Source organism: Triticum urartu, chromosome 6 (genome assembly GCF_003073215.2).
Source record: "Triticum urartu cultivar G1812 chromosome 6, Tu2.1, whole genome shotgun sequence".
Taxonomy (NCBI): domain Eukaryota; kingdom Viridiplantae; phylum Streptophyta; class Magnoliopsida; order Poales; family Poaceae; genus Triticum; species Triticum urartu.
The window spans coordinates 56,107,484-56,126,678 of NC_053027.1; the positions used below are offsets into that span (position 1 = coordinate 56,107,484).

The 19,195-nt window shown below is 44.6% G+C and overlaps 2 protein-coding genes across 3 annotated transcripts; one reads left to right on the plus strand and one right to left on the minus strand.

Moving 5' to 3' along the window:
* Window positions 1–5,365: 5,365 nt before the first annotated feature.
* LOC125514963 (alpha-1,3-arabinosyltransferase XAT3-like) lies at window positions 5,366–9,218 on the minus strand. Of its 2 annotated transcripts, none has more exons than XM_048680352.1 (5): window positions 9,062–9,218; window positions 8,573–8,668; window positions 8,432–8,485; window positions 7,451–7,504; window positions 5,366–6,634 (listed from the first exon to the last, which is right to left on the minus strand). In XM_048680352.1, exons 1-5 carry the CDS (start codon window positions 9,168–9,170, stop codon window positions 5,475–5,477), a joined length of 1,473 nt encoding a protein of 490 aa, XP_048536309.1. In that variant the 5' UTR covers window positions 9,171–9,218; the 3' UTR covers window positions 5,366–5,474. The 2 variants fall into 2 exon arrangements, with proteins under 2 accessions (XP_048536309.1, XP_048536310.1); XM_048680353.1 differs by lacking the exon at window positions 9,062–9,218 and adding an exon at window positions 7,638–7,897 and having other exon boundaries at window positions 8,573–8,656.
* A 7,792-nt stretch (window positions 9,219–17,010) lies between these two features.
* LOC125515196 (dolabradiene monooxygenase-like) lies at window positions 17,011–18,859 on the plus strand. The gene has a single exon (XM_048680632.1). The coding sequence runs from the start codon at window positions 17,167–17,169 to the stop codon at window positions 18,718–18,720; it is 1,554 nt and encodes a 517-aa protein (XP_048536589.1). The 5' UTR covers window positions 17,011–17,166; the 3' UTR covers window positions 18,721–18,859.
* The last annotated feature ends 336 nt before the right edge of the window (window positions 18,860–19,195 follow it).

Consider the following 19,195-nt stretch of genomic DNA (forward strand, 5'->3'; position numbering starts at 1 on the left):
ACATACACAATTACATGTGACATGCCAAAATTTGGCATCGTTTCGCGTCTGTCTGCTATATTTAAGTCTTTAAGTGGATTTATGTCCATTAAATACCTAGAAACCTATTTAATGTCCTAAAAATAGTTAATTAACATTAAAATGTGCCAAAATCTTACATTAAAGTTTAAATGGTGTACCTTTAATGTAGAAAAAAATTGGCCCGTAAGACTAAACATAAAATACTAAAATGCTAATGTTACTGGAAAATGACAGAAAAAATACTAGTGGCTGGCACAAGATATGGCACGCCACTGACTATTTCCTTTACTACCGGTAAGTTTTGGACAGATTTTCAGCGAGGCCAAAAAATACCAGTGGCGGGCACATATTGCGCCCGCCACAGCTATTATCATTAGAAGTGGCGGGCATCTGCTACCGCCCGCCACTGATAGTTTATGAAAGATTTGCCGCCCGACATGAAAGTCGTCTGAGTTGGTTGTACCACACTATGTGCAATCCCCGTCAGCCGATTCATACCAACTTTAGTAAAAAAAATTGAAGCTCACATTAAGCAAACATATCGGTCGGAACCGCTCAATACGAGTTGCCTCCTCCCTCTTTGGCAATGCTACTTGTGAGCTGTGTTGGGATTTCCCCAAGGAGAAGAGGATGATGCAATACAATAGAGATAAGTATTTCCCTCAGTTAACAACCAAGGTTATCCCCCGCAAAAAAAAAGAACCAAGGTTATCACTCCAGCAGGAGAACCACACAGAACCTCGTTAGCAGCACTTGCACGCACAAAAGCAAATCTTGCACCCAATGCAAACAAGGGGGTTGTCAATCCCCTCAAAGGTTACTCACAAGGATTAAATCTCGTAGTGATACGTAATAAGATAAATTGCAAAATAAAATAAAATAAATAAAATTGCAGCAAGATATTTTTGTGTATTTTATATATGATAAAAGTGGACCCGGGGGGCATAGTTTTCACTAGAGGCTTCTCTCTCGAGCACATAGCATACGGTGGTTGAACAAATTACTGCTGGGCAATTGATAGAAATGTGCATAGTTATGACGATATTTCAAGGCATTGATCATGTATATAGGCATCACATCCGAGACATGTAGACCGACTCCTGCCTGCATCTACTACTATTACTCCACTCATCAACCACTATCCAGCATGCATCTAGGATATTAAGCATAAAACAGAGAGTAACGTCTTAAGTAAGATGACATGATGTAGACAAAGTAAACCCATGCAATATGAATAAACTCTGTGGTTTTATCCTTAATGGCAACAATACAAATACGTGTCTTGCCCCCTACTTTGTCAATGGGATATATAGCCCGTCTCCCCAGATGCCACTGCAAAGACATATAGCAAAATGCTAGGTTGCATCATGCGAAATAACGTACCGGTCGGTTGCAAGGATTTCAGCGGAGAAAAACAGAAGCTACTCAAAGTGTTACACCGGAGCTATGCATTTTCACCTGACTCTAAAAAAAGCCTGAAGAGTATGCCCTCTCGAAATGGCCGAGGATGTTTAGGTGCTAGAAGAGCAGTGCTCGTTGCAATCTCCTGGGTAAGAACTTCGAGACCGTTAAGGGGCTCAATCCCAATATGGATCTCGATGAATGGTCCAAGTTTCATGAATCATTAGAAAGCGAGTCGAGCAAGGAGGTCAACGATCATTTCCGTAATTTATGGAAACAGTTGCCAGGTGATCACCTTCTGGGCACTAGTGGTTACAAAGATGCAATACCCAAGTGGGAGAAGGAGGCGTGAAGTTTGAAGTTGTGGGTAAACCACCCCCATTCTTGGAACATCAAGATCATCCGCGTTACTTCCGTCTCCTCAGGGCCCGTGCAGTCTGAGACCTAGATACTAATGAGTTGGTCCTCCCGATGCTGCAACTTCGCTCGACGGAGGAGAACCTAGTAACGTCACTAAATACTAATAATTTAGTAGCTGCTACAATTATTACCATACTAATAATTTACCACAACTTATGTATTTTTTGTAGAGCAAAATGAAGGAGGAATTTGGACCCGGTCCTGAAGAATCTTCAAACGGCTATAGGTATGAAGACCATCTTACACAGGTTGTGAACGAGGGCTTTCGGGTTAACAAGAAGCCTAAGACTGGGCGTGTGTCGGGAGCGGGTAGGATGTTGTGGGACTAGGCCTATCCCTAGACCAAAGAGTTAAAAAATATAGAAGGAAAATAGGGTTGATGACAAGATCGACGCCAAAGTAGATGAGAAAGTAGCTGCAGCAATTCAAAAGAAGTTAGCTGAAATATTTCTGCAAGGCACGCCGAGTCCTACCCAACATCATCTGTATTGTAGCACCCAACAACCACGAGCATCACAAGAAGTTTCATGTTGGTTTCTAGCCAAAGTGAACGGCATGCCGATGAAGGTTCCCAAGGGGCAAATAATTCCGTTTACAGATGGTACTAGAATTATGTACGTGGTCGTCCTACCACTGGACATGACAAGGGTGCTGGTGCAGAACGTAATGTCGGGCTTTGAATTATGTTCATTGCCTCACCCCCTGAAGAAGGCATCATTGTGATAGAACAAGTGACATGGGGCCACCTGCTTAAGTGGACACTCGGTGATATAGAGAAGATTAGTCCACACGGATTCTCTGGTACTGACGGCGATCCCGTCTTCGCGAACCTTGCCCCCCTTTTCAACTTTGTCGACACCGGAGACATAGCCCAGGATATTCCGCAATCAGCGAAGAAGGATCTACGCGCCGATTGCGGACCATCCGCAAAGAAGCCACTTGTGCCAGTTGTCTTCCCTGAAGGACATAAATGGGATCAGTATAAGCTCGGCGAACCGTCGCTATCAGACTCTACGTTGATGACCCTCTCGACTAATTTTAATGTTCTACACGACGACGTGGTACATAGATCAAAAGAAGGTCAACAAGGTTACAGGGCCAAGGTTGTACAAGGTTATAATCTTGTCGTTCAGTTTTTAGCTAATATAATTGATCTACCATTTAATGAGGTGATCCATGCAAATATCTTCTATGTGAGTGCACTCTCCCCGGAGTTAATGAGGCTTTGGGCACTTCATCGAGCTTTCGGATCCCCTACTCAGGCATAGTAAAGTGTCTTTACATGATCTTTTTACATGCACTGCCACAACCTGGAATCCGAAATTAGCCAGGAGCTCATCTATGACTACCTGTTCTTGTGCATGATTACGACTCATCCGAAAAAGGACACCTTTCTTTTGCCATACTGCAACAAGTTGTTAATGTTCACTCATTTAGTAGGAAACATATATAGTTGACCTTCTGGTTTGATCTCATCCATGCTAATTTCTTTGTTTTATTGTGCAATGACCGACATTAGATCATAGTCGCACTATTGCCGACGCAGGGCTTGGCTTATTTCTTCGATTCGAAGGGATACCCTCAGAAGCAATGGACAAAATTGAAGGAGGTTCTAAATGATGCTCTACGCAAGTGTAAGAACTTCAACAATAAGGCAACACAGTATTCAGAATTCATGTTCATCACTAGCGCTTGTTGCTATCAAGAACCAAATGTCAAAACCTCCCATATGTCTGGCTACTTTGTCATGGCCATCATGAACGACTTTTTAAAAAAAAGAAGTCAATATTTGTGAAATCATAGTCAGATCATCAAGTGGTATTAGAAGATGGAGGATATTGACATAGGGGAATTATTAAGTGAGCCTGAGCTCATCCAAAAGGTGTTGGCCAAAATTATCAACAAGGAGGTTGTAAATGAGAATGGGAAGTTCCACTGCCAGCCAAAGTCAGATGAAGAACGACTTCACCGAGTCAAAGACACATTTCGGTCATCGATTGCCAGCGACTAGCCAAGTCGAGACAATTTTTCAAAACAGCTTCAGAAACTATTGATTATGTGTTCAGACACGCATGTTTGTTTCCCCGCACTTCTTATACTCACTGCCTTGCTTCACTATTACTCTTATTTATTGTGGCCACTTGTAATAATGTAATGTATGGATGTGTGTGCATGATTGTTTGAATGCTGAAACAACATTCTGTATTTGTATTGTGTGTGATGATTAAATGCAAAAATACTGTAACCGCGTCACAAATTCTTCTATAGGCCTAGACCACTACCAATAGCTGGTGTCAAGAGTGCCTGCAACTACTGCTACGAACAACAGTGGTGGGCAGAGAGAATATTTGTGGCAGGCAATATTTCCGCCCGCCACTAAAATGCGCCCGCCCACCACTGATGCCATGATAGCAGTGGCGGGAGGTCAGTGATGGGCGACCCTGAGAGCCTTGCCCGCCACTGTTGGGCTTTCCCACCCGCCACTGCTAGGCAATCCTGCAGTAGTGGTCAGCACATCGATAATACTTGTATGCACACTGCTTCACCCACTACAAGACAAAAGTTTAAGCATGTGTCCTTGTTATGAATTTGGCTCAACATTATACAACGCCTTCACTAAGATTAGAAAGCGCTTTGCTTTTGTCCATCATAATGTACCTCATGATCGAAGTAAGAAATTATGCAGATTGTTCTCGTTATTCCGCAGAAGCAATATTTAGTTATGATTAACATAAAAAAAGAATATGTTATGCGTCCAGTACGTAGTATCCAGGCAACAATGCTTGCGCTCAATCATCTAATAAAATTCAGCTATCCCACTCCTAGTCCTAGATTGCTTTGTTTGAATGACCAACCCAATCAAAAGGGTGCATGGATACATGAGTGAAGATCAATATGTACCGGACATGCAAGATCAACCAACCTACGTTAAAATTGCAGTGCTTTGTGAACAAAATTATGTGGGCATCATGACACCTAGAATAGGATCCTTTGAATAATCTTCAGCCTTAGGGCATGCTAGCAGCAAGAATAGGGAGTTCAGATTGAATGGAAATGAAAAAGGCAGCAAGCACCCAGTCAATTCTCTAGCTATAAGTGTGCAAAAGGATCAGATTTTTTTTTTATTTTGGCCTCAAGGTATCTCAATCGGTAATTTAAAAACAGTAACCTTTTTACGCTATCGTATTTCACAAAACTGGTCTGTAAAGTATGCTACATTGTGTAATGAGAGACAAGACGTGATTCTCTAGTGTGCATAGGGCTAGATTTGAAGTACGCGGAGGGTTTTGATGCTTGAGTCGAACACATATAACCTAAGCCTATTATATAAATGCATCATAAAGTAACCAAAATAGACTAGACAAACCCGGTAGGCTAGAGACCATATCAAGAAGGAGACGGTCCGAGTGTCCATGGCAAGGGGTGTCTGGTCCGGCCGTGGTGCTAGCCGACATGTGTCTGATGACCTCGGCCGACTTGACACCGATCTTACTATGTCGATTCAGTACATGGGAAAGAGTGTTAGTGATGGTGAACCTCATTAACAAATATCGTCTCTTTCATTTTCTTTCTACAATGATATATTCGCGTATTTTCTAACACAAAGGAAGAACATTCTTCTCTCTGCCCCCTTACTGTTGGCGTAGGTGGTCGAACGCTTGCGCCAGGGTTGGCGCGAAGCGGGTGGTGTTGATGCGGACGTTCTGCTTAGCGAGGTAGAACTCGAACATGTTGGTCCAGCCGCTGCGGTGGATGGATTCGGGATCCTTGATCGCCGGGTGCTCCGGCCCCAACGTCTCCAGCAGCGAGCTCTCCTCCACGCTCACGCTGTAATCCAGGTACTTGAGCCCCATGTCCGTCACGGGCTCGCTGAACTCCGCCCTCGCCAGGACCTCTATGTTCCCGTACGGCACCACCTGGATCACCACGCCGCCCGGCGGCAGGTGCAACGCGTTCGTCAGCCCGGCTCCGTGCATGCCCAGCAGCACGTCGAACGAGTTCACCACCCGCGCCTGCTCCGCCTCGGACGCGTTGGCCCGCAGCTCCATCATCACCGTCTCGAACCCCGCCGCCTCCGCCGCTTGCGCTATCTCCGGCTCGTTCAGGAACAGGCGGTAGTGCCCCCGGTGGATCAGCAGCAGCCGCGGCTTCTTGTCCGGCTCACGGGTCAGGCTGACCGCCGCGCCGCGTGGGAGACCGTAGGTCTCGCGCAGGAATCGGGTGAAGTCCGCCATGGAGAGGGGGCCCCCCGGCACCACCTCGGGGACGATCGTCAGCTCCTTGTCGACGCGGAGCCCCACCGTGACGTGCGGGAAGCACCGCACCTCCGTGTCGCCCTCCATGTCCACCCACGCGTGCTTGGACAGCCCCCGCAACAAGGTCTTGTACTTGACCAGCCACTCCGGCCTATACTGGATGTTGCTGATCAGGAACGTGACCTCGCCGCGGTACCGCCGCGACGCGACGAAGAGTGGCACCAGAATGTCGGTGTAGTCATGCCAGTAGTTGCCCGCGTGCCCGGCGATTGCGAACAGGACGGCCGGCATGCTGTGGGTCACCGTGCACGGCGGGGCGGTGGCCCGGTCCTGCAGCTGCGTCACGGTGACGTTCTTGACGATGATCTCCGCTTTCGAGTATGGTGAGATCATCCACTCGCGGCGCTCCTTCCAGCTCGCCGGGACGAGGGTCACCGACAAGGCAGTGCCGTTGGTGCGGACGTCGCCGTCGACTTCGCAAGTTTCAGAGTGACCGAGGGTCTCGCTCTCCGTGGTACACACCACCTCGCCTTTCTCTGTAGCACACGCCAAAGAAAGGGGACATTTTACGATGGTTAAACAAGCTTCATTCATCGGCATAATCTGGCCATACTAGTAATAAAGTTAGCTCTAAGTTCTAGGCTAGCTAACACCTATCCTCATCGTCAAAAGACACGGTCCAACCAGTGCTTCCTGCACGGGCTAGCAATTCTACCGAGAAGAAGATATCTATTTTAACAGAGATAAAAGTATTGTTAGTTCATTTTAATTGAGGCTTGGCTAATCAAAATCTTTTCTCTCTCGTATTCATTTCATCTTCTAACACAACGTCTATAGATAGTTTGTAATCTTTGTCCGGTTGTAATATGTATACCGTTTTTACCACATTCGTAGTATAGTATATTTTTCCCGTTGCATCAGACTTCACACCTACGAGTGAGTATGTGTATTATTTGCCCTTTGCCATCAGACTCCGCAAGTTAAGTTTGCATCCGAGACACCGTTTACAGTGTTTGCTGTTTCCTATGCATTGACCTAGATCCCATAATGCACATTTGTCTTTTATGAGCATGGGGCAAGCGTTCATGGGTTAAATCAATATTGGATAGCTAGATCAGTTGCCTAATTGACACTCAAGTCGTGGTTTGGTACTCAGATCTGTCAAACTTTTACGTCTATCTTACTTTTATGTCAACACAGTAATTAACACCAGATCTTGATAAAAAAACATTTCTCCGGTCGGCCCTACGCTCAAAACAAATGATTTTCCATTTTACTATTTCCTTGGATATTCAAACTAGCAGAGCATGTTCAAATTTGATCAATACAAAGAACAAGAGTGATCTGCTCACCTGAATCATGAATCGGCTCTTTGTCCGAGATCGGCTGCACGTCAGAAGCGACATCTGTAGATTAAGCAACAAGCAAGAGTATGATCTTCAGTTTATAGACTACTCCTGTGTGGTAGGAGTACACATAATGGAAATAAGCAGGGTTGTTGGCATGCACAAAGCAACACAGATTGGTAGAAGTGCTCACGTATTAATTCACTGGCTAGGCAACACATGCCTGTGTGTATTAATTTAGCCATGATCAAGATCAGATGAGATTAGTTTAGTAGTACATCGATTTACACTGTTCGTTCTTTCCCATGCATTGACCTTTGATCCCATAATGCCTATCTTTTGGAGTGCTTTCATGAGCTTCTGCCAAGCGTCCATCGGTTAATTCAATATTTGCTAGCTAGATCTGATATTGACTTCACTGATTCGCAGTTACATTGTGACTCTCGGTCCGATCTGTCAGACATTTAAAGCTTAAGTCAACTCCCATAATTACTGTCACGATTCTGCAACCCACTTAGAGCAAGTATAATAAGGTGACGTAAGCAGGCCATAAGGATTTAAATATAATATTTGTGCTTGGTTAGAGGAGAGAGAAAAGAAGCGGGGCTGTAAGCTTGTAGCCGGCTGTAGCACGAGCTCCAACATACTTGTGAGACAAAAGATGAGCCATGTATTAATGGTATATAATATACTAATATGACTAACTATTGTACTAGCAGACTATTAAATTGACTCTAGGTGATGTGACAACTTCATATAGCCGGATGTTGATTATACTATTAATCATGCTCTTAGTAGTGCATCTCACGGCCGACAATAGACGCAGAGATTTTATTTAGTTATTTTGTGGGGGGAAAGGGAAGTCCTCAAAACAAAAATATTTTCCATTTAATTTTCCTTTTTCCCATTTCATGATTTCCTTGGATACCCAAACTAAGAGAGCATGGATGCAAATTTGATCAAAACAACAGGAGTGCTAGCTCTCACCTGGATCTTGAATCGGCTGTTTGTCCGCGATCCGATGCACATCAGAAGCGACAACTGTAGATTAAGCAACAAGCAAGACTTGATCTTCAGTTTAGAGAGACCAGAGATAGGCAACAAAGATATATAGGTAGAAATGCTCACGTATTTCACCAGGAGCTTTAATCTGTTGTATTTCACCAGGGGCCTTGATCAGCTGTTTATCCGTCATCCATTGTGATACTGCCGCCGTAGTGGCAACTGCGTGCATATTAAGCGACAAAAAATAAGTGTTGCCGTCAGTCAGCCTATGTTGTGTACTACTCAAAGTAGAAACATGAACATAATTGTTGATAGATAGTATTTATCTGATACATCCGTATCTAGAAAAATCCAAGACAAATAATTCGGGATGGAAGTAGTGAAGATAGCCAAATTGGTCACTAAAAGGACAAGGATCCTAACACACACACACACACACACACACACACACACACACACACGTCTCATGGTCTGTCTTTTGCTAGTTCGATCCATAGTGGTGATCGATAGATCACAGCATCTCTAACAATCACAGGTACACTAACGTAATAACACTAACAATCACAGTAATTAGCAAGATAAAGCAGACGCATGAAAGGAATGCATCCTTACCGCTGAGGCTGCTGATCGCCTCCTGCTGCTGGACGAGGAAATAGACGAGGAGCACAAAGAGGACGCCGGCGACGAAGCCGACGTTGAGTGAGGACGCGATTCTGCTCATGCTCGTTGCCTCTTGCTTCTGCTTGCTGGACTGGTAGTAGTGCTAATGAGTGACGACGCGCCGTGAGGGTTCGGACTGGGTTTTATATTCTGGAAAAGTACCTAGTAGGGCACATTGTTTCTCGCCAGCGGGAAACCCACACTAGAATTGGTCCAACTCCGAATGCACGTTGCTAGAAAGGTCTTGCATTCTGGGAGCGGTGATTTGGTGTCCAAGTGCATCTACACCTGGATGTCCACAGTAAATTCAACAAATAGAACTGGTTTTCTTGGCATCAGAGATGCTCTAATGCATTAGCTGTGTGCAAAATTTCATGATGATGGAAATTCGAGGAGCTCTAAAAAAAACTCAGGTCTCAAAGAAACTTAAAAAAAAACTGTTCAGAACTGATTTTGTCTTTACTGCTGAGGACTCCTGGAATGTTCATTCACCATGAAATTTTGCACTAGAGCATCTTCGTTGCAAAAATAGATTTAGCTTTTTTACTATTTTTTTGGAATTTACTATTCATTGGGTGCATATGAGCCTGGGCTCAGACGTGGATTGCCCTTGGATTCATACTTCATTTAGTAGGATATTATAGAGTAAAAGATTCAAAAGTGTATCTTTAAACCCAAATGCCAAGCAACCTTTGAGTTATCTAGATATCTGAGTCCCACTACGCACCTTATCTTCAACAAGATACTTGTGCATTGTTCACTAGCACAATGATCCGCGCACGTGTTAATCATCTACTCCCTGGTGATCTAAAACATCTTATTTTAGTTTATAGGGGGAGTATTATTTAATTTTATGTACAATAATTATAATTTAGCTACATGCATCCTCGATGCCTCATGAGGCTCAATATTCTCTAGCACACTGTGGTTACCTATACTATTTTTTCTTTTTGAATATTTACTGTAGAGCAACAACCCCGCAGTCCTTTATTAAAAACTGAACACCGAAAAGAGGTTCTGTACAAGAACTACAAACTATACAAATAGCAGAGGAAGAGAGGGGGGATGGTTACCTATACTATTAGTACATATTCCATTATTTCAATAAAAATTTCGGTATTATGTGTTAATATTTAATATGTTATTCTATGAACTAGCCAGGTGGCCCTTGATCAAAAATTGCATTAAAATAAAGAATGAAGTAAGACAATCATAACAGGGTTATATCTAATTGTACTAATATTGGAACTAGCCATGTAGCCCACGCAAATGTGTGGGCTTCATCTTAAATGTGTCAAAAGTGTATGAAAACTAAATTATAATGTGCTAATATTCATATTACATGATTACAAATAATATCATTCTAATCCCATTTTATTAAACTATATTTGACTAGCTTGGATTTGGAAATGCATAATTCTAATGTTCCATTGGCAAAAATAACACCATAATTTTAACCATATGTGGTGAATGTCCGTGACATTTGATTAGTACATACTACATATAATTAAAGTTTAGATTACATGCTTGATCAGTCAACTTGGTAAGCTACCAACAAAAAAATTGCAATCAAAGGTTACACGCTTGAGACAGTTCTTATCTGATGTTTAATTGGTTTATGAAGGAAAAACTTAGATTGCTGGTTATTCATAATAATAAATTAATGATGAAGGTACGAAAGTTATTTTGAAGATCTATCATTTTTCAGATATGTTAAGTAATGTTTTTCTTTTTATGTGGGGTTTCTAGTTTGATTCTCTTTTTTGGGTGGCCATTTGCTTTTACTATAAAATAAGTATGGTATGTCATCAAATATTTGAGCCATATATTTTGAGACTCCCATCCCACTTTGAGGGCGGCCAATCACCTATGTGTAGTAGTCGACATTCTTGTTCACTTTCCCTTGAATGATCCCTCATCGATGTTGGAGAGATGCCACACTGCGGGTAGTCGCGATGGGATGTGAATCAGCATATTCCTTGTGTTCATGATAGTGCTTGTGGATTTTCCCCCAATACTTATTGCCCTTTTGATCTATGCCACATGTAGGGTCCATGCTTGTGGCCAACCTTTGTCGTGCTTCTTCAAAAGTTGTCAATGTCATGCTTCTTGCCTTGGCTACCTTTGTCTTTCTTTTCTTGTTGGGGTTGGGGTTTTATGTTCCGCCAACTTCAAATGCTAGACAATTTGGATCCGCCAAGTCATAGTCCATTTGGGCAGTTTCTTGATTGATCATGTCCGACATGATATTGTCCTAAAATTATCATGAATTGAAATAAACTCAGTGTGTATGCAACTAATTGATCATGTCCGACATAAGAATGCAAGGTATTGATCGAAAACGAGCAATAAAATATATCATGTCCTGCTATGTCATTTCGACGAACAGGACGTGGGCAGGCCGGGTGCCTCTACTGCCCATGCTTGTTCGCGTCCATTGGGACTGCGGCGACTGACACACATTGTTCCCTAGCGCCTGCGTAGACGGAAAACCATCTGGAGTTGCCCAATCGGCAGTCGGATCAACCTCTGTCGCTGGTGGGCCGAACGGTGCCTTCCTTGTCAATGGCAGATGGACGGGGTTTGGGGGGCCGAGCGCACTAGAGGGGATACTTCCTCCTGGAGGTCCACAAGCGGAACTCCCTTCGACGTCGTTTCCCTCTCGCGCTGCCTCCGTCAGCGGTCCCTCCAAGCGACGTTCTCCGTCTTGCAGGCTAGAGCCAAGGACGGGAGACCCAGGGACGAAGCCGAAGTAACATTCGTGGCGGCGGTTGGGGACACCCTGGATGACATCTAGGGCGGCGGATGGGGCCGGCGGCACGGATGGGGGGAAGGGTGGACGATGGTGATGGCTCAGACGTGAAAAATGATGGACGAGCGCGAAAGGAAGGCGGTTGGTTTGGTAGACTTGGTCATTTTGGTACAAAATGTGATGGGTCCGGCATATCTGGTCCGACGTGACGGACGCGCCCGAGCCTCCTCATACTCGCCCCGGATTTAAGCTGAACATCACAGGTGCCGGTCAGCTCAAACATTTAAGGCCGGTATGAGAAACTCGTCCAAGTCATATTTTTAACTGTTCAGTGACTGGACCATCCACCCGAGCCGAGTGTATAGAGGTTTGGGGCGTCCAACTATAAATGCTTCAAGCAAACATGGTGAAACGTAAGAGAAAAGTAACTAATGGGGACGGCGGCCGTGGCGAGAAGTTGGTCAGCGATTGAAAGGGGAAAACGTGCGTAGAGTGTTTCTATCTTTTTCTAATCACAAAAGTTCATAGGGGTTGCACATGTACAGTGTACTGACCAGCCTCGAGCGGCCCTGCTGTTGTTTTTGTGCTGGACGAATTCCGGTTGGCCGCCTAGATTGTCAATGGTCAGTCACATGTAGTGACCAACTATAAGATCATATGCCCAAAAATTCTGCACGCATGGCATGCTGCCACACGAGTAGGTGCCTGCAGAAGACGCGTGGAGCTCTTGTGCTTTCCTTAGTGGGGTTCTTTTCATCCAATTTGGACTCAAACACAATGCCGGAATTATGTAGAAAAACATATATATTTTTAACATAGTAGAGACGCAGACATTTATCTATATGAATGCATGCACACCCTATCTGTATGAGTACCTTTGAGATACTGAGTCAGCACATCATCTTAAAATTGACGGACATCGCTGGAAGAAATAAATAAATTCAGAAAAATGCGAGCACCAATGGCAAATGTTGAACCATGATGAACTGGGCATACCATTGTCCTCCTAACCATCCAACTATAGGTTGGTTAAAAAAAATCTTAAAGATCAATTCTTCTATGAAATTTAAGGTGTGGTATTATCTTTAAAAAAATTAAGGTGTGGTGTCAAGTTGAATTTCTTATTAGGCCATCGCACAACCTGGGCCCCTCTTATTTGCACGACCGTCATTATTGATTGGTACTCTTCCCTGACCCGCTAGCCCGCACTGCAATATCGTACTCGAGGGCGCCGCCGCGTCTCCTTGACTCTCCTTCCAAGTTCCAACCAGCCACTAAGCATGCCACTGTTAAATTCATTGAGTTCGATATATACATAGGAGAGCTCGCCATGGCCGACATCTTCCCTGGTTGCATCGCCGATGAGCGGAGGAGCTTCATGAAGGACTAGATCGTGATGGTCACACTCTATTTCCGGCAGGCCAAACAAGGTATCCGCAAGCTCAACCAGGATATATAGTATGGCTGGTAACTGTAAGGATGGACACTTATACGTATGAAAAAGATCATCAATAATTTTCATTCAGTCTAGGTAAGTCAACTACTACCCAGAATACGACCAGTCCTGTTTGGCGCGTAGGTCGCTAAATAGTGACCTCGTGCGTACCCCCTCGCGCGCCTAGCCCTCTGTTGGGCCAGCACATTCCGCACTTCTTCTACCACTAGTTTTTCTTCATTATTTCTTTTTCTTCCATTTTTTCATCTTTATTTATTTTTCTTTAATTCATTTGCTTTGTTTCTTTTTCTGTTTTCCATTACTTTTCTATTTTCCTTTTTCCATCTTATTTTTCATTTCACGAAAATCTTTCAAATTCATGAATATTTTTGGAATTTGTGAACTTTTTCTGAAAATCATGGATATATTTCAAATTTTCTATCGATTTTGACAAATTTGTGAAATTTTTTCGTTAATTTGTGAGCTATTTTTGAAATCATGAACATTTTTTAATTAGTGAATTATTTTTGAAATTATGAACACTTTATTCAAATTCTCGAACATATTTTACAATTTTCAATAATTTTCATAAAATTTGAACAGTATTTTAATACGTGAAACTTTGTTTTTTCAAAAAATTAACATTTTTTAAAATTGTGAACAGTGGATTTAAACTTATGAACATTTTTATAATTGGCGATTTTTTAATTTGGGAGCAATTTTTAAAATGAAAGAACATGGTGTTTTGAAGGAACATTTTTTGAAATGCATGGACATTTTTCCAATTCATGAACAGTTTTTGAAACGATGGATTTGGGAAAAAAGTTGAAGTTTGTGAAAAATAATTTAAATTTTGTCAACATTTAAAAAAATCCCTAAAAATTGAATATCTAATGTTATTAAAAATGATGAACATTTTTTATTCCCCAAATTGGTTTTTCAAAATCGTGAGTATTTAAATATGTGATCATTTTTTTCAAAATCGTGAGTATTTAAATATGTGATCATTTCACATTTGATGTAATACCAACATACTTTAAGAAAGAAAAAGAGAGAAATAGGAGGGGGTGCAAACTTGGTGTCTTTCCAACGCGTTATGTGCGAAATAGGAGGTCTCCCAGAATACCTCTAACGCTTTGATATATACTCACACGTATTTATTGTGTGGTATTTCCGCATCGGGGCGGTTAAATCGCAAAAATACATAGCCCAAGATGATTAGATGTGGAGGTAAATGCAATATTTGTGCTTGAACTTGCCACAGATGATCACTTTAATGCTTGCAGTTGTCGAATTCGAAAATTGGTCAAAAAACTTGGCTTTCGGGTGCAATACAGTGCACTCGTTGTTGGTGAATGTTAACTAAGCCGACATGGCACTGTATTTTCGTTGCGTGCACACATGGTGTGCTAGTGTGGCGTGGCGCACTTACAGTGGCAGGACAGGCTCTCTATGGCCGTTTGGTTCCTCGTGAACAATAGAAAAGGAAATGAAAAGTGATGCAAAAATTTGGCTTTGGGGGGCAATATTGTGCGCTCGCTGTCCATATACCTTAATTTGTAGAAAATATTCTTGTATTTTAAAAACAATAATCATGTATGTTTTAAAAAATATTAATGGAAATAAATAATATATGTGAATTATATAAATGTATGTATAATTTAAATAATATTCAGTTGATGATATGTATTCTAGGGCACACTAGGTTCGTAGTTACTTTTGCATACATATTTTAATTTAGTTTGGCTTAAAAATATATATTTTTCAAAAACTCAGGAACTTTATTAAGCTTATGATTTTTCAAAACAAAATAAACATTTTATTAGATTATGAACACTTTATTTACTACATGATTATTTTCATAAAATGTAGACCTTTTTAAAACTATATGAACATTTATTTAAATTTATAATTATTTTAGTATTTTTAGTAAATATGTGAAATGTTTTTATAATTTTTTTAAATAATTCGTAAGAAATATTATAATGATATGATTATTTTTAAATAGTATTTGAATATATTTTTAAATAAAATGGTTTTTTAATATGTCATTTTATTTGAATGTATATTTTATTCCTAACACATGAATATTCTAACTTTATCTATTGCAATGAATATAATTTACATATTTCTTTAGAAGTTTCTAAAAAGAAAAAAAATACTAATGTGTGAAAAATGGTTTGCACTTTGCAGCACATTTACGCCCGCTACCCACGCACATGTCCTCAACTGATGGCATGATCACTTCAAAAAACCTGGGATGTAACCACATTGGTTTCATTCAGTTACAAGATTTATAGTCTACTTCTCCTATCTAGTCATAAGAAATCATCATCATCATCTAGTCGGGTGGCTTGCACGACGGGCGGGAAAGTATGAGGTCGCCGGTTTGATCCTCATATGCAACCATTTTTTATATCAGTTGTTATTTTGTATTGTTCACTGATAGGTGAGACCCAACGGTCACCTACCTTGTCTCATCACTGCAAGCGGGCACCGCACAACACTCGCACGCCGCATGCACATACTAACAGAAATACCCCCATAGGCAATCATTTTTATTCAGTTATTACTTTGTATTTGTTCACAGACAAGTGAGACCCGATGGTCAGCCAATACCCTCATAGCCTGACATTTTTCATATGAGTTATTACTTTGTATTGTTCACTTATAGGTGGGATGCAACGGTCAGCTAACATGTCCTCCCGCTACAAGCGTGTCCCACGCCACTATGGCACGCCAACAGAAATACCCCATAAGGTATAATTTTTCATATCAGTTATTACTTTGTATTGTCACTGACAAGTGAGACCCAATGGCTAGCCAGCTTATCCCGCCACTACAAGTAGACCCAGTGTCACACAGCCATGCCAACGAAAATACCCCGTAGGCTACCATTCTTCATATAAGTTATTACTCCGTACTGTTCACTGACAGGTGAGCCGGCTTGTCCCGCCGCTACAAGCGCGCCTTGCGTCACACTAACACGCCAACGAAAGTACCCTATAAGCTAACATTTTCCATAACAGTTGTTACTTTGTATGTGACCCAACAGTCGGGCCCGCGTCATACTAGCATGCCAGCGGAAATACCTCATAGGTTATCATTTTTCATATCAGTTGTTACTTTGTATTGTTCACTAATAGGTAGGACCCAACTGTCAGCCAGCATGTCCTGCTCTTGCAAGCAGGCTCTACGATACATTGACACGCCACGTGCGCAACATGAACAGAAATACGGTGCCTTCTCAGCGAGCTTTTTTTTGCATGATAATACATGTCTCATTAATAAAATAAAAAGTCAGTTACAGGCCATGTAAACATCAACATTACAAGACTGAAAAAAATAGGATAATCTTATGAAAAAAAACCAGCGTATGTCTCTCTCCACTAAAAAAAAGAGACAGATCACCTCTTCACCCAAGCTCGACGCGGCTCCATTGCTGATCAACAGCTTTACAGACCTCTAAAGTAGTTTGCTTGAAGCGAGCTATGGGCGGCCATTGCGACATATTGCACAAGTTTTTGCACTACCTTTCTGTATTGTACAACCACAAGCTCGAAGGTGACCATTCTGTGGCAGGTTCAAGCGTCCATTCTCCTCTCTGATGTACCTAGAAGACTGAGAAACGGAAAGGAGTACTACCAGGTAGAGAGACGGGGACGACCAAACGACGGCTGACCGAAGCTGACTAAGTGGAGCTGTCGTGCAGATAGAGCTAGAAATGGCGACGACCAAACTACGGCTATCCTCCTTCTTCCATCCACCCACACGTACGCTGCTATAAATTTGCCCTGGCCGAAACACACTTGTTTCATCATGCAACAACCTAGCTCGTAAGCGTGCCACCACACCGGCCACCGGTAAACAATGGAGCTTGTGGCGCTGCCGTTGCTCGGTTTCCTGGTCTCCCTAGTCGTCTTACTAGTCAACCTCGTCGTGAAGGTTCACCCTACCCCGCCGGCGCCAGGGAAGAAGCGGCTGCCGCCGGGGCCACGGCAGCTGCCGCTCGTCGGCAGCCTCCACCACGTCCTGCTGTCGCGCTACGGCGACCTGCCGCACCGGGCGCTGCGTGAGCTCGCCGGCAGGCACGGCCCTGTCATGCTGCTCCGCTTCGGCGCCGTGCCCACGCTGGTCGTCTCCTCCGCCGAGGCCGCCAGGGAGGTCCTCAAGACGCACGACGCCGCCTTCGCCAGCCGCCACCTCACGCCCACGCTGGCCGTCTTCAGCCGCGGCGGGCACGACATCCTCTTCTCCCCCTACGGCGACCTGTGGCGCCAGCTCCGCCGGGTGTGCGTCCTCGAGCTCCTCAGCGCGCGCCGCGTCCAGTCCTTCCGTCACATCCGGGAGGACGAGGCCGCGCGCCTGCTCCGCTCCGTCTCCGAGGAGTGCGCTCGCTCCGGCGACGCCGGCTTCGGCGCCGTCGTCGAGATCGGCGAGGGGATGTCGCGCATGATAAACGACGTCGTGGTGCGGTCGGCCGTGGGCAGCCGGTGCCCGCGGCGCGACGAGTTCCTGCGCGAGATCGACGAGTCGGTGAAGCTGACCGCCGGCTTCAACCTGGCCGACCTGTTCCCGTCGTCGGCGCTGGCGCGCTGGCTCAGCCGCGGGCTCCGGGAGACCGAGCGGTGCAACCGCCACGTGCGCGACATCCTGAACGACATCATCCGCGACCGCACCGGCCGCGCCGACGGCAGCGACAGCGAGGACGACCTGCTCGGCGTGCTCCTGAGGGTGCAGAGGGACGGCGGCGCGCAGTGCGCCCTCACCACCGAGATCATCACCACCGTCATCCTGGAGATCTTCGCGGCCGGGAGCGAGACGTCGTCCACGACGCTCGAATGGGTCGTGTCGGAGCTGGTAAGACACCCGCGCCTCCTCCGCAAGGCGCAGGCCGAGGTCCGGGAGGCATGCAAGGGCCAGCGCACGCCGACGGAGGGCGACATGGGAAGGCTGGGCTACCTCCGCCTGGTGATCAGGGAGACGCTGCGGCTGCACGCGCCGGTGCCGTTCCTGCTGCCCCGGCGGTGCCGGGAGCGGTGCGAGGTGATGGGGTACGAGGTCCCCGAGGGGACCAAGGTGCTGGTAAACGCGTGGGCCTTGGGCAGGGACGGGGCATACTGGGAGGACGCCGAGCGGTTCAAGCCGGAGAGGTTCGAGGCCGAGAGCGCCGCCGTGGACTTCAAGGGCGGCGACTTCGAGTTCATCCCCTTCGGCGCCGGCAGGAGGATGTGCCCCGGCATGGCGCTCGGCCTGGCCAACATGGAGCTCGTGCTCGCGGGCCTCCTCTACCACTTCGACTGGGAGGTCCCCGGTGGCGGGAGGCCGGAGGAGCTGGACATGTCCGAGGCGTGCGGCATAACCGTGCGGAGGAAGTGCAAGCTCGTGCTGCACGCTACGCAACGTATTCCACTCGCAAATTAGTGATCGAATCCTCCTCATCCACTTCTTCCGTTAGGGTGTAATACGTACATTATTTCGAAATTATACTTGAGTCATCAATAAGATCAATAATATGTGAGAATGATATATGTCATACAAATTACGCCACTGTAAAAGTCTTTTTAAGTACAATTTCTTTTTTTTTTGAGGATCTTTTAAGTACAATTTCGATGGTATGCTTTTAAGTACAATTTCGATGGTATGTTTTTTTGGTCAAATCAAATCTCAAAATAAGTAATTCAAGTCCGGACAAAGATTAGAACCCTCAAATCCAACCCTTATAATGGAATATTCCCCATGAACGACGTTGTCGTTGCGCGCGGGAGGTCGACGGGACGGCCGCCGGCGACAGGGGCGACTAGCAGCGGCGGTCGCGGGCGTTGACGCGGGAGTTGGGAGGATTTTTCCCTCCCGCGCGAGTATAACCGCCAAATGAGGGTTGGGGTAGGTTTTGCTC

Excerpts from the sequence above, each read along its gene's own strand:
- LOC125514963 (XM_048680352.1), bottom strand. The coding sequence starts at position 9,170 with ATGAGCAGAATCGCGTCCTCACTCAACGTCGGCTTCGTCGCCGGCGTC. Across the intron at positions 8,669-9,061 it reads GGCGATCAGCAGCCTCAGCG|TTGCCACTACGGCGGCAGTA; the intron begins GTAAGGATGCAT and ends ATATGCACGCAG. Across the intron at positions 8,486-8,572 it reads TAAAGCTCCTGGTGAAATAC|TTGTCGCTTCTGATGTGCAT; the intron begins GTGAGCATTTCT and ends CTTAATCTACAG.
- LOC125515196 (XM_048680632.1), top strand. The coding sequence starts at position 17,167 with ATGGAGCTTGTGGCGCTGCCGTTGCTCGGTTTCCTGGTCTCCCTAGTC.